The following is a 15,393-nucleotide window of genomic DNA, read 5'->3' as shown; positions in this document are numbered from 1 at the left end:
TTTTTTTTTTCTTCCTTTTTTTTTTTTTTTTTTTTTTTTTTTTGGTGGGTACTGTTCTTTGGAGAAAAAATGTAATATTTATTTTTAAAATTAGTTGCTTTAGGCATTATTAGACTCTTCCCAGCCTCTCTACTCTGTGGAGAGTTTGAGTTTGTTTATTATTGTGAATGCTTGAAAAATGGGTAGTTTCTGAGTGCTTACAGCACTAGCATCTTCTGACTCCAGAGATCTTGAGAGTTATTAGAATGTGGATTTGTGGGACTTTGCCATGCCTTTAGTGTCTCTGAGCCCTGAGAAATGGCAAACTGCCCTGTTCTTCCTGTAGTTGGGTCTGATGGGGAAATGCACTAATAAAGCTGTAGCCATTAAAGAAGGTACTCTACTCTAGTCCAGCTGGCACAGAGGTATTAAAGAGTATGGACTGGAGTGCTCCCAATAATAGATTGTCTTCCTTCTGCAGTGGCTATTCACAAACCTGCCTACAAAAAGATTTGTGGAAAAGTTAGAACTTCAGCTCTTCACTGTCTGATCATGGTTTTTGATCAGAGACCCTCTACCCGCTATAAACAATTTTCCCAGTCAGGAGTCACAGGAACTAAACATTTAAGTTTAGTGTCCAAGCTGAAAAAAGTTCAGACTCTTTGAATCCTTCTGAGCATTTCAGGTCATCACAGAGCCTTCTCATTGCCTAAAAAATAGAAACAAGAAAAGTTACCAAATGCTTTTTTACTCAAAAGAAAATCAAATCTCATTTGCCAAACTGGCTGTTGTTTTCTTGTTCTGTATCTCATTGAAAAAGCATGCAAGAGAATTCATCCTTCAGTTGTCTTTCATTTGAAAAAAATCTTTACCTCAGGGTTCCCCTGTAAATCATTTTTGACCGAAGGCTCCTAGTTGCTCTTTAATATTATATATACTTTTTAGTAGAAGCATGTGATTGCCTGACATCAAATTAAACTCTTCTATAATATATTTTCTGTATCTACAACTGAAAACTAACTACTTTTCTTCTCCACTCAGTCCTGTTAAGAGTGGAATATTACTGCTTGATGCTTGATACTTTGCAAAATCTAGCAAAGTTTTAAAGTGTTTTGAATAAAACAAATATTGTAAGACATGATATGTGACAGTTAAAATAAGAATATAAGAGAGTAACCCTGCTATGTATTTGTACCATCTATGAATTTGAGTGTTGAAATTCTTTCCCTACCAAAGAAGGAGTATTTTAATGGCTAGATGGAAGCTTCTTGTCAACTTATTTTTCTAAACTGACAACATTTAGGGCAAATCGAATTTAATAATAATTTTAAATGTGCAGCAGTCCTAAAATTGTCTAGACATGTGCTGATGATGAACTGCATGGGATCAGAGTTTCTGAACCCATGCACAGCACAAAAAAAAAAAGTTTCCAGCAAAGTAATCTGCCCCCCTTTTTCTTCTAGAGATACGATCATAACAAGAATGATAAGATTCTTCCAATCAGCCTCGAGCCATCCTCAAGCACTGAGCCCACGCAGTCCAACCTAAGGTAAGACAGTGTGATGTAGGACAGAGTTATTCAAGAGCTTGAGTTGTTTCTTCATTCCACCCCTTCATGTATGCCATAGTGACTGTCTTAATAGGGATTCTTAATTTAGAATAGTTACTAACTTGACATTTTGAGAAATGTGTTCAGTTAATCTCCAGAATATAAACATTTCCTCTCCTTCCGTACTCCAAGATCATGTAAAAACCCTCTCCATTTTGAGTGAATTCATTCACTCCAAAAAGGGTGGGCTTCATTATCACACACCAAGCCTTCTTCCAGGCCTGGGGATACAAAGATAAATCAGACACAGCCCTACCCTGAAAACAAGGATTTTAATAAGGCCTTGGGTCCCTTTGGTGTTTGTCACTATACACTGATTCCTTCCCAACTATGAGTTTCCTAGCACAAAATTTTAGTTTGTAGGGCTGGGGATTTAGATCAGTGGTTCTGCTGCCCGCCCCAAGAGCGCAAGGTCCTGAGTTTGATCCCTGGTACTTCAAAAAAAAATTTTTTTTAAGTTTGTACACATTGAATTCTGTATACCATTGCAGCAACTATAGTAGTTTTGGCTCTAGCTTATATGAATTGTCAATGACTTCTTTGGAGTTAATTCAAAGCAGGGGCACCAAGGACTGGATAAAGAAATGGTAAGTTAAGTGGGTAGTTGAGCATAAGGAAGAAGGAGGAGTTTTTAGGGTTTTGTTTGTTTGTTTTTGTTCTGCAACTTTTAACAAAGTTTTTGGGTTTTTTTGTTTCGTTTTTTCAAATTTTAACACTAACAATAGCCAGAGTTTATCAAGCTTACTATGAAGCAAGTACTGTACTACTTTACATGCAGTATGTCATCTAATTATCATAAAAATCATTTTACATATGAGAAAACTGAAGCTTAAGTAAACTGTCTTGGTCAAGATGCTGCAGGTAACCAAATAGAATGGAAATTCAAAGCCAGGTCTAATGGACTTTGAAATTCAGTCCTGAGCTGCTACATCAAAGTCATTGCAAGCTACAAATATAGGAATACAGTTTTAAAGCCTGTTCCAGAGGAGGAAAGCTACATAGGAAACCATCAGTGATAAAGATTAGAAATCAGTAGTAGTCATAAAGTCAGGAAAGTGATATCTGTTTGAATTGAGGACCAGACAGGAGGAAAAATGCCTTTCTTGGCTATTTTCTTCACCAAGCAAAACAGATTTAAAAATACTACTTAACTATAGGGGAAATAGTAAATTTGTAAATTGGAAGTTAATATTTCATCTACTCAGTTGAGTTTAATGTTATGATACTAATTTTATGTTGCCTTTTATTTTGTGCTCTGGAAATTTTAAAAAAAATTATAATGTCTCTTAACATTCACTGGAGCATATCCACAGAGCTTTTTTCCCCATAAGATTTGAACCACCTTGATCACAGATTGATTTCTGGAGGTTTTCATAAATCTAACCCTGTGGATGACTGTGTTAATGCTTCATGGTCTTCATGTTATAATGAACATGTATTTAGTTTATTGTGATCAGTATTTGCCACTTGTTTACAAGTGTTTTCCCATCTATGTCTTAATCTGGAGACTCTCAGGTTACATCTTTCTGTTGCTACCTGTGCCTTCTTAGTTTGCCCATGACTCATACAGAATGAAGGGCTGGCTATCTCATTAATAAAAGAGGTGCCAAAATGTGTCCTAGTAATACCTCAGTATTCTTTTTATTATAACTTAGGGTTTATTTTTTTGTTTTTTGTTTTTTTAATGGACACATAAAAATTACACATATTTATGAGGTTCTACGTGATGTTTCAACATATGTAAATATCATGTAATACTAAAATTGGGTTAAACATATCTTTCTCCTCAAACACTTAATCATTTCTTTATGGTGATTTAATGTTTAATTTTTTGCCCATGAAAATGTTTTGATATGTTCAACAGATGTATACCTTTTGAGAATCTCTAGAAGATGGCCATATATATACTTCCAAGTTTCTCTCACTAGTTATAGACCATTGTCTGCATCAAGAATGGAAAGTAAAGGTATCTGGGCCAAAAATTCCCACTGCCTGGAATGTATTCTGATCTAAGGATAGCAGTGATCTCACTGAGAAGCAAATTTCTTATAACTTCTACAGCATCTCCTCACTCTTCTGTATAAGTTAAGTCTGTTCAGCTCCCATTCTGATAGAGAAGAAAAAAAGCAAAGGCTTTGATGATAAACAAACTGGGATCGAACCCTAGCTCTGCACCTTGTGAACTGTGTGACCCTGAGTGTATTACCACTTCTGCATTTGTTTCTTTACCCCTGAAATTTGGATGATAACTTTTGTAGGATTACTACAAGGATTAAAAGCAATGTAAGTAAAATGCTGTGTACTCTACCTGGCTCATTATAAGTAACATGCGTTTGCGAGTAAAAGATGGATTCGTAGGATTTCAAAAATGTTTTTTCTGTTATTCAGTGACTCAAAAGGTAGTACAGTGCAATGGTTAATAATACCATGGGCTTCAGAATCAGTTTGTGTTCAAATCTCAGCTTTATCATTTACCAACTATTTAACATTGGGCAAGTTAACCTTTTTCTGCCTCAATTTCTTTATCTGCAATGTAAGAAATGTACGAATGAGTGTTTAAATTTTTCTAAAAATTTAATACACTAAAAGACACATTGCCAGAAACAGTGGGATAAGTGTGTTTGAGGCAAAGGGGTGTACGGCGGGGGTGGGGGGAGGGGGCAGTAATGTGTTTTCCTTGATAAATTTTTTATTTAAACATTTATCATTTTTTATAATCACCCTTTATTGATCAAATGTTTACGGCAATTTCTGTCCAATAAAAATATTATGGTATATATTCATTCACCTTATTTGCTGTGTCTAAGACATGCAACTACCAGCAAAATGACCGTGAAAGCTAAACATTTTGAATCAGTTAAGGGCGTTGAGGTAGCCAAGACAGTACAACTAATGAAACCCAAGAAAAAGGACTTCCAGAACTGCTTCAGAAAAGTGGCAAGAATGATGAGATAAGTGTGTTCTAAGTGATAGAGAGCACTTGAGCGAGATCGCTGCCAGTGTGTCTTTTACTGTAATAAATTTTGAAAATTTGAACATTCACTCTTTTTTAGTTGCACCATGTAGCATGTCATTTTTCAGGCCTATCTTTGAATGCCTATTCTGTCAAGCACTGAGGTGCAGAGTTATCTTTGTCTAGTTAGATACTATGATACGTAAAGTACTTCTAACAGTGCCTATGCTTCCCTGAAAAACATAGTAGGTGGTTCAGACTTGACCTCTTAAAGTGAGACCATTTCTCTTACATGAAATGTTTACATGATTAGTATTTAATATTTTTTTGCTTCTCTAACATGTAAGAGGCAAAAGAAGATGAAATATCCTGTATTTTCCAATTTCACCTGGATTCATTCTGCTCTTCTGCTGTCCTTTTTCCAGTGTCACTGCCAAGATAAAAGCCATTGAAGCAAAACTCAAAATGATGGCAGAAAATCCTGATGCAGAGTACCCAGCAGCACCTGTTTATTCCTACTTTAAACCACCAGATAAAAAAAGGACTACTCCTTATTCTAGAACAGCATGGAAATCTCGAAGATGATGGTTGTGAATTACTGTAACAGCAAAAGCATATTAATCTCTACACCTGACCTCTTCTGCCTTTGTATTTTGTATATGTGAATGGTACTATCCAACAGACCACAATCACATGTTAGTTTGGTAACATAATGTTTTTGGATGTTCTTATGGATGTGTCTTCTCTGAACTATGTGTGAAATTGAGCAGAATCCAGAATAAATAGAATTGTGTCCAAAATTGTGATTTGAACACTGAGTTGCTCTAGTTGGCTGGTCTGTTTGAATTTGTAACTCCAGAAACTTTATATAATGTGCCAGAGAGAAAGGCAAATGTACAAAATGTTATTTAAATCAAAACTAAATTGATTGACATCAATTTTTAAAAAATACAGCACTTTTCTTGCACGTGTCTTTTACAACATAAAGAAAAAGGGACAAAGAGGGGAAGTGAGAGACAGATCTTTAATTGTGTTTAGAATTGCTGTTGGAGACTTTACTATGGAACTCCCTCCAGCTGGACTAAAAAATAGAGTTCTTGGCAAAAGAGCTGATCCTTTGAGCAAATGTAGTAATCTGCTTAAGAATTACGCTTATTGTTTCAAAAGCCCAATTAGGAAAACATGGTATATATCTTAAACTTGTTTGTGTCAACAAACTGTAGAATCAAGTTTAGTATTTTTACCACAACAGAAGTTCTGTTTGGCAACTTAACTTTTATTCCATAGTGATCATTTTTTTAAAAATCTAAACAACCCTTCCTTCTATAATAACAAAATGGTGTTACTAACACAGGACTTTTTAAATTGCACTTACTGCATGAGATTGTTTTTAGCATGAGATTGTTCTCTTTGGAATTACATCGTGATCGATTTCAAAAAAAATTTCTTTGAAAACTGAAATATTGCTACACTGGTCACTATGAGACATTTACTTTGTAATAATAATGCGGGGATTTGGTGGAAGAGGTTAAATGATCTTATGCAGGGTGAGAGGGGAACGTGGACCAAGCACAATTAGTGGAGCAGGCACGACTCTGGCACCAATATTGTAATCACCTCGTGCTTCATGTAGTTCAGTGATGGTGAACCTTTTAGAGCCTTCAGTGACGCACAGCTGGCTGCCGCATGCTTGCCAAAGGTTCGCCACCACCGATGTAGTTTTAAAAGACTGCATGCCTTGAAAATGATCCTTCATTCATAGGATATTCTCCCTAGGTATTTTTGGCACTCTGAACCTTTAAATACAACAGTAGAGAGTGATACATAAACTGACAGATTTGGGGGTGTTTCTTCAACACAGTTTTGATCGTTTTAGTGCCAGCCCTGACAGGCTGTTTCACTGAGCAGGACCTTTGCTCCTTTAGTAGGCAGATCACTTTAGTATTTACTCCAGGTGCCATTCACAGTGATTAGAGAGTATTTATCATTACTGTTCCTGGCTTTCATTATAGGAACTTAGGTCTTCCTGTGAGTATAAATGAAGTTAAAACACTTGAATTGAAACTTTAGCATAGTGAGGTTTTAGAATCCACAGAGACATTCTTACCACTTTTCCCAAAGTGAGTCTTTTTAGCTATCCAGATAACACTCTCCTTTTATTAGCTGTGTGTGTCTGTGATGCAAGTAACTCTCTTTCCATTTAGGGCTTAGTTTAGGAAAGTGGGAGTGCTATCTCCCATTTTTCTGGTGACTTCTTTGAGTATAGAATTCACCATTTTATCCTTAAGTCCTCAAAGGAGTGTGGTGGAGTAGAACTTAATGCAAATAGCCTTCTATTTTTAATAGGAATTTAGAAAACACTTAGGACTGTATAGAGTTGTTTTCTTTAGAAACTATTTATTTGTATTTAAAGCAATGTTTTTTTATTTGTACCAATTCTTAACCCTCTGTATGAATAAATGCAAGATGGTGTGTGTGCGTGTGTGTGTGTTTGTATCTTCTCGTCCGTTTATTGGAATAAAGACTGTAGCTTTCTGGTGTTTCTCCCTGGCCTTGGACTGGTGGGTCCAGGCAGGGCATTGCCTCCAAGTGCCTTCCTACAACGGAATCAGGCTATAGAGTTCACTCCAAGGTAATTCTCTTCACCCTTTTGCCTGCCTATCTGTGGTAGAGATGGGAAAAGGACTAGCTGTTCTCTTTGCAAATGTAACTATTTGAAAGGAAGTTAATGGAAGTCTCTGCAAGTCTCATACCATACATATTTAGTCTCAAAGTAGAAGTTCCGAAAGAACAAGTATGTGTATCATAAATACACTGAAAGTAGTCTGGTGAAACGCTTGTGACGTACAGCTGTTAACTTGGTCTGCTCTTAAGAGATTACAAGTATCTGTAAATAACAGTATTATTTGGTTTACTATTTTTGCTAAAATCTTAATCATTTTGATTTCTACAAGAGTGAAGGATTGAAAGAAATACTCAGGCGAGGGTATTGACTCTCAGTCTCGGCTCCTGTCTTATCAAATGCAAAATGGAACCCTAACCAGATGGATTTCTATAGTTGGCATCTCAGCTTTAGAGAAGAGTCTCACGTAAGGATAGATTTATTAAATGTCATAAATCCGTACCCCCAGTTTTATGACACTTAAGTATTCTGCATCTCTGTCCCTTGTTTATTTTACAGCAGCTAGTTTCCAAGTCAGTAAATATACCTAGTTCTTACACTATGATATAAAAGTATTAATTTTTGCTTTCTAAGTGCTTAACATTTCCTGTGTATACACTGTATTCCTAAAATGCTTTTCGATTACAGCAATTTACCCTTAACTTCATTTCCTGCTATCCAGTACGGAACAAATACTGTCTGTTCTGCCTTCAGATTATTACCTTGAGTCCAACTACTGTCCACATCCAACAGTTTTGTTGAAGCTACATTATCTTTTACCTGGGCTATTACATTGCCTTCTTAATTAACTGCCTGCCTCCACTATTTCCCCCTGATAGTCAATTTTCCACATAGAAGCCAGACCAATTCTTTTAAAATGTTCGTGTCTGTGGTCCCAGCTACTCTAGAAGCTGAAGGAGGAAAATCCCCTAAGCCTAGAATTTTGTGGCCAGTCTGGGCAGCATAGTAAGATCCTATTTATTTAAAAAATAGGCTGGTTATGGTGGTACACATCTGTAATTCCAAGTATTGGGAGGGCAGAGGTAGGAGTATTACAAGTTTTGTGCCAGCCCTAGTAACTTAGCAAAATCCTGTCTCAAAATGAGGGCTCTGGATGTAGCTTAGTGCTCTGGATTCAATCCCTGGTACTACAAAAAAAATTAAAATACTAAATGTCACTTTCTTCTCAATGGCTTTCCATTACACCTACAATAAACCTCAAAGACCCATAAGGCCCTTACCACCCATCTCTTGCCATAGCCTCCTCCCCTTGTACACTGTGTTCCAGCCACTCTGATGTCCTGTTCTCAGATGCAAGAGTGTGCCTACCTTAGGGACTTCACCTTGGTCAATGCCTTTGCCCAGAATGCTCTTGGTCCACAGAGCCCACTTTATTCTTTAATTCACATTTCTATTCAAATGTCAGTGGTTAAGATGTCCCGGCTATCCCTTTTTAAATTGTAGTTCTGTCACTTCACAATCCTTGCCTTTTCTAAATAGAATTTATCACCACCCAACATCATGTATAAATTGATTTTGTCTCTTCATTAGATTGTAAGTTGAATATAAATGGTAACCATTGCTGTATCACCAGAATTTAAAACACTACCTTGTGTGATCAGTAACTAGCTGCTGGAAGAAATATCAGAATCCTAGTGTTTGGGAGTTCAAGGGTCTTGTGAAACCATCCCATGTAGCCCTCGTTGTGCAGATGGAAAAAAAAAAATGGAAACCCAGAGAGAGAAAATGGTTTGGCCAGGACTGCGTGTTAATGGGTGCTGTGATTTGGTGTCCCTCAAGGGTTCAGGTATTGAAATTTAATCCCCATTGTGAAGGATTAAGAGGGTAAGGATAGAAAGCTAAACACTATGATCTTTACTGGTAGGGCCTTTAGAAGGGGATTAGGATTAGATAAAATCATCAGGGTGGAATCTCCATGATTCATACTGGTAGCTTTGTAGAAGAGGAAGAGAGACCAGAGGGCACACATACACACGTTCATTACCTGTCTATGGCTGTGTAATGCCTCAGGACTCTGCCAGCAAGAAGGCCATCACTAGAGGTGGCCCCTCGACTTTGGACGAGCCTCCAAAACTACAAGCCAAAATAAACCTCTTTTCTTTATAAATAGCTTTCTTCAGTCATTTTCTTAAAGTATCATAAAACAGGCACAATAAAGAGCTTTAGGTAGAAGTCAGCCTACAAACACCAGCACAGTGTACATTGCTTTGGCAGACTGGCCTGTGCTATCTTTTTGTACAGTCCACAAGCAAGGAATGCTTTTTACATTTTTAACTGGTTGAGGAAAAAAGTCAAATGAATGCTATTTTGTGACATGAAAATAATATGACATTCAAATTTCAGTGTCCATAAAATAGGAAGTTTTATTCGAACACAGGTTCATGCATTTATATGTCTACAACTGTTTTCTCAGTATAACATACTAGACACTGCCTGCCTCACAAGTGCAAGGTCTTGAGTTAAATCCCCAGTACCAAACACACACACACACACACACACACACACACACACACATACACAGACACATATATATGTATATATGACTAGTTACATAAATTTAAAAATTATAGCTCACAAAGCCTAAAATACTATCTGTCTGTTTACAAAGTTTGACAAGCCCTGCTCTAAAGTATTCCATTACTGGAAATATCTTTTCAAGCCTGTATGAGGGCCAAGGATTTAGCTCAGTGGCATTGTGCCTGCCTCACAAGCACAAGGTCCTGAGTTTGATCTCCAGTACCAAAAAGCAAAACAAAAACCCATCAAGTCTTTGTGTTATCAACAATTCTAGTATTACTGCAAAAAATAGAAAGCAACAGAGGTGGCAGAATGATATATGAGTATGATTGGTTTCTTATTCCTGTCTGTGAGCCTGTATACATCTTTTGGGATAGGAAATTGGCTATCCCAATGTAGTAGCTTCACTACTGCAATAGGTTGTAAATCCCCTCATTGTATTTTATGGCTTGGATCAAAAATATCTCCCAAATGTTCATGTGTTCAGAAATGGAGCTTTTGGAGGGTGATTAGATCATGAAGGTGCTAAACTTGGATGGATTAATCCCATGATGGGTTCACAGCTGAATGCGTTATTAAGTGGTGATGTCCCATTGGAAGAATTCCGTCACTAAAGGTATAACTGGAAGGGTGTATCTTGCTCTCCTTCCCTACTGCCGTGATACACTGCCTTACCTCAGGCCTGAAACAATGGAGCCAGCAGAACACTACGGACTGAAACCATGAGCCAAAATAAATCTTTGCTCTCTTAAATTGTTTTTCACAGGTATTTTGTCACAGCTGTGAAAAACTGATTAATATATTGTTCATTCGAGGAATCCAGACCCCCTAAAAACTTTGGCATTTGATGTACCCAAATTATTAGACTTCTAGCCCCAGGATGTGGGCAATCAGCCAGGATTCTTTCCATCCATGTCCAACTACCTATGGCAGAAATTTTATTGCTCTTGTAACTCTAAAGTCCAGGTGTTCAAATGGCATGGCCAGGAACCTCTCTCTTGATTGTATTTCCCTCTGGGTTGATTTCATTCTCAGGCAGGCTCTCCTTAGCAGTATCCCAGATTTTTTAAAAAAAAAATCCCTAAGAATCTGCCTCAAGACACCAGTCTGTATTTCTTTCCTCTGCATTCAGTCTTGCTTGGCTAGGATTACTGATTATGCTAATGGTATTTTATTTTGAATGTGCCCTGTGACCTTCTTAAGCTAAAAAAAATACTTTAAAATTTAACCTTCCTATCCTGAAAACATGCCTCTCCTATTTGAGAAGTTTTCTGGTGGGTGATCTCATAAAAAGGAAATGTAACCATCCCTCAGACATAGACTGGGCATCTGCCATGTGCCAGGCATGGAGGGCGTAAAGATCAAGCATAGTCCCCTCGCAGTGGCATATGCCATGATAAGGGGAAGGCTCAGGAGTCATAGGAGAGCAGAGGACAGGCACCTAGTCCAGCTGGGGACAGTAGGTAAGGGTGTAGATGATTTCCCAGAGGAAGCAACATTTGCACTGAGCACTGAAAGGTGTTAAAACATAAGCCAGGTTCAGGGTTTAAGAAGAGCACCAGAGGAAGAGCAAAACCCTAAAGTAAGACAGGTTTAGATTTAATTATAAGAGGAGTTGCTACACTCCCCAAACCTACACCCATAGGGTAAGCCAGGTTTATAAGGCATTCTACAATATACATTTCCTGAACCAGAATAATGGGTTGAACATGAGAGAGTCTCCAAGACCCCCATCTTTGTACAAGATGTTCCTTTTATCTAGAAAGTCTTTTCTAGGGCTGGGGGTGTAGCTCAGTGGCATGTCGCCTGCCTGGCAAACACAAGGTCCTGAGTTTGATCCCCAGTACAGCAAAAAAGAAAATCTTTTCAACACACCCCACCCAACCGTTGTTCTCACAGATACCTACCTATTCTCAAGGATCAGCCCAAAACAGTTATTACCTTTCTGCTCCTTAAATACCCAGTTCTGTCTCAGCACGTGTCACCATGCAATCCACTTTATTATTTGAAAAATGATTCTGACTGGTAATAAGATGAGCCTCAAGGGCAAATTGTCTCCCAGAAAATAGACATGTCAACTCTGGTCTCCCTCCTAGGTGGCATAAATCCTTGTCTGCTGTGAAATCTCATACTGAATTCCCTCTTCCAGTTCCAGCCTCATTCTAAGTTACAGTTCCACATATCTAGTTCACTCCTGGGCACTGCCACATAAATTGAGCTCATTCACCACCCTTGGCCCTTCTTAATGGCTTCTGTGCCCCATGGCTTTGGGTACAACCTAATGAAGGAAGCCTAAGATAAAATCTAGAGGTGGGTGTGGTGACGCATGCCTATTATTCCAGCACTCAGGAGGCTGAGGCAGGAGGATCATCATGAGTTCATGGCCAGCCTGGACTATGTAGTAAGATCCTGTCTCGGAAAAAAAAAAAAAAAAAAAAAAAAAAGTCTACATAAAATAAAATTTAGAAACTTGTGAGTTATCTTTGACATTTTCCACTCCTCAATTCCCCATATCCAGCCTCCTAAATAATCCACTTTATAAATGTATATATGATGTTATATAGAATCATATTAAAGTTATATTACATACAATCATTTTTATACATATTAGCATATATACCCGTATATTCTTAAATACATTCTATAGAATCATAGATAATATAAATGTGTACAAATATGTATGATGCTACATAGCATCATCATTTGTGTAAAGTAGATTACTTAGGAGACTAGAAGGAAGGGTATGAAGTTTTCGGTTACATGATCATACATAACACAACAAAGCGACATATAATTAGCTTTTAACTATATTCTTTCTTTCCATCCTCCTTGTCCTTGAGCCTACTTCATCATCTCTCCCTTAGATTATTTCAGTATTTTCAGGCCTCAGTGAAGCTTTAAATCTACCCTCCAGCAGGCTGGGGATTTAGCTCAGTGATTCCACGGCCTCCCTCACAAGTGCAAGGACCCAAGTTCAATCCCTGGTACCAGGAAAAAAAGAAAAAGCCTTTGTATATCAAATCTACCCTCCAGCCACCTGCCTACATCATCTTTCCGCACACCCGCCCCATGCCGGTGTCATCTTCATGCTTAAGGGCTTCTGATGTTCCCTTGCAGTTTGTATTTCCAAGTTGAAATTCCTTTGCATGCTATGCAAGGCTTGTTTCAGTCCAGCTACTTTTAAGTTTTATCTACCCTCTGCTGGAAAAACAAAACAAAAAGATCAGTAGGGAAGAATAACTTTGAGTAGTGTACTCAGTGTAGAATTCTCTGAGGAGGGGACATCTGACCTCTGAAGTTCCCTTCTTGACTAGTGCCTTCTGTATACCCATCACATCCTCTTTGTAGTGATGACAGTGGTATGGATGACTAAGAATTACTGGATGCTGGGCCAGTGCCAAGTTCTTAACTCGAAGATACATTTTGGTCTCCTGGAATCATCCCAGCCCTTGTAAATGGGTTCTCGGTTGATGCCTATTTTATGATTGAGGAAGCTAAAGCTCCTTGCCGGGCGTGGTGGCCCACACCTGTAATCCCAGCACTCGGGAGGCTGAGGCAAGAGGATCGTTGTGAGTTTGAGACCAGCCTGGGCTACATAGTGAGTTCCAAGTCAGTCTCAACTACATAGTGAGACCCTGTCTCAAAAACCAAAAAAAAAAAAAAAAAGAAAAGAAAGAAAGAAAGAAACTACAGCTCCTGGAGTTTGTTGCCTACCTTCAAGCCCATAGACGGTGTGTAACAGTCAGACTGCCAACGTGGGCAACCAGAAGCCTTAGCACTGTGCCATGCCATGCTGCATTGGCAGAGAACAGGATGCCGCTTCTGGCGGGGGAGCTGTTGGCTCACAAACCCAGGCATTCAAGTTGAATCCAAACTCCTCAATGCAATGCACAGCTCAGCCCTCTACCCTCTGGCTCCTACCTGCTTCCCCAGCCTAATGCTGCCCCAGCAGTTACTGGGCACCTATTTTTCATCCTGATCCAGCTCCCCTTCAATTTTGCCTGCCTCTCACTACCTCTTACTCCAGAACTTCCCTGCAAGGTCACTCCCTCTAGGATTCCTCTCCTGGAACCCCACTAGGGTGACTAGGTTAAATGCCCTCCTTTAGACTTCCTTAGCACCCACTGTAGAACCCGTCACTCACACTGCTTTGCTGGCTCTTCTCAATAGATGCTGGGTTCTTGTGGTGGGGACCAGGACAGCTTCTTGTGCGTTTCCTGTGCCTAGCACAGAACCCGACATAAAAGTCTGCCGGTGTCAGTGGGTGTCCAAACTGGAGGGGAACTTGGGGTGGCACATTTGCAATAGAATGTGAGGTCCAAAAAGCCCTTTCACACTGATCATCTCATTTATGTCTCTGAGGTTGATATTGTCTCCAAAGCTGAGGAAACTGATGTTCTGATAACTTAAGTGACTTTTCCATTTTCAGTCAACCAGGAAGTGACCGGGCTGGGATTTGACCACAGGTCTCTAACTCCAAGGCTCACTCCATTACTTCTCATAGCATCTGATTCAAACAACACACACGTTTCCCCACCAAGAATACTGTGTCCCGGAGAAGTAAATTGCTGGCCTAGGGTCATGCAGTTTGTCCCCCATTCTGTGCTCTTTCCTCAAACAGGAAATGTCCAGGAAAGTGACGAGGTGAAAGTAGGGTCCTGAGCTCAGGAGGTGGGTGCTGCTTGTCTCTCTCCCCATTTGTCACAATGTGAATGTTTAAATTTTGTATTTAGTATTTACTCTGAAATGGCTTTCATCTGATTTCCCCCTTGCTCACCAATTTAGCTGTCAGAGTAAATAAATGTGAAGCTGGGTCTGTAGCCTCTCCCAGCTCACATTACCTTCCTAGAATTACTCCCCGGCGGGGTGGAACCTCTGCTGGGGGCCTCCCACAGAATTATCCAGTTACTAATGAAGCTTCTTTTCAAACCCAAACCCTAGACAGAGACTCAGGTGGGGGAGGATGGCAACCCCCCACACTCCAGACCAGATGACCACATCCTGTTTAGTGACTAAGAAGAACACTAAAGTGAGGACTAGATGACATTATACATGTTGGGTGATAATGAAAACTTTAGGAATAGAGTCAACACTTCTAAAAATATTAGTTTTTAAAGTATAGTTAGTTGTCACTCCAACCCTGAGAGGTCAATACTGTTATTCCTGTTTAAGTAAGGAAAAGAAACTCACAGAAGCAGTGACCTCTCCTTAGTCTCCCAAAAGAAGAAATCCAGTTTCCTGGTGGAACATACTTAAATTCACTAATCCTAATTTTTCCAAGATCACTCCTATTTAAACTCTTTTTGCTACTGATTATTGGATTTTGAGCAGACATTTTTTTTTTTCTTGGTACTGGGGATCAAACTCAGGACCTTGCACTTGCAAGTCAGGTGCAATGCCACTGAGCTAAATTCCTGGCCCCAAAAGAGATTTCTTATCTGAAGTGATTTCCCCTCTGTCCTCTTTGAAGTCAGGCAAGTCGTGGGCTTCCTTATGTGAGTTATTCAGGAGAATTTTGATTGGTTGATTTATGGTCTGTCTTGCTCCACAAAGAATTTGTAGTGGTATCCAGTAGGATAACAATCAGAAAAGTTGACTCATCCTGTCACTGCTGATGGCTAGTATTTATTGGTTGTTTACTGTGCATCAGGC

At 39.0% G+C, this 15,393-nt stretch overlaps 1 protein-coding gene across 2 annotated transcripts in view; it reads left to right on the top strand.

The window, feature by feature from the left end:
• The window catches only part of Rbm18 (RNA binding motif protein 18), a 20,936-nt gene extending 13,960 nt beyond the window's left edge, over positions 1–6,976 (top strand). Inside the window, exons 5-6 of one of the 2 annotated variants that reach the window (XM_010602969.3) lie at positions 1,443–1,528; positions 4,967–6,976. In XM_010602969.3, the coding sequence (XP_010601271.1) occupies positions 1,443–1,528; positions 4,967–5,126 (246 nt within the window). In that variant the 3' untranslated portion in view covers positions 5,127–6,976. The remainder of the gene's footprint in view (positions 1–1,442; positions 1,529–4,966) is intronic. The other variant, XM_010602967.3, reaches the window with a different exon arrangement.
• The last annotated feature ends 8,417 nt before the right edge of the window (positions 6,977–15,393 follow it).

The sequence above is a fragment of the Fukomys damarensis genome, unplaced genomic scaffold, assembly GCF_012274545.1.
Source record: "Fukomys damarensis isolate Sample0158 unplaced genomic scaffold, DMR_v1.0_HiC HiC_scaffold_36, whole genome shotgun sequence".
NCBI lineage: Eukaryota > Metazoa > Chordata > Mammalia > Rodentia > Bathyergidae > Fukomys > Fukomys damarensis.
Note: the sequence above shows the minus strand (reverse complement) of the source record. Positions and strands in the feature narration are given on the sequence as shown.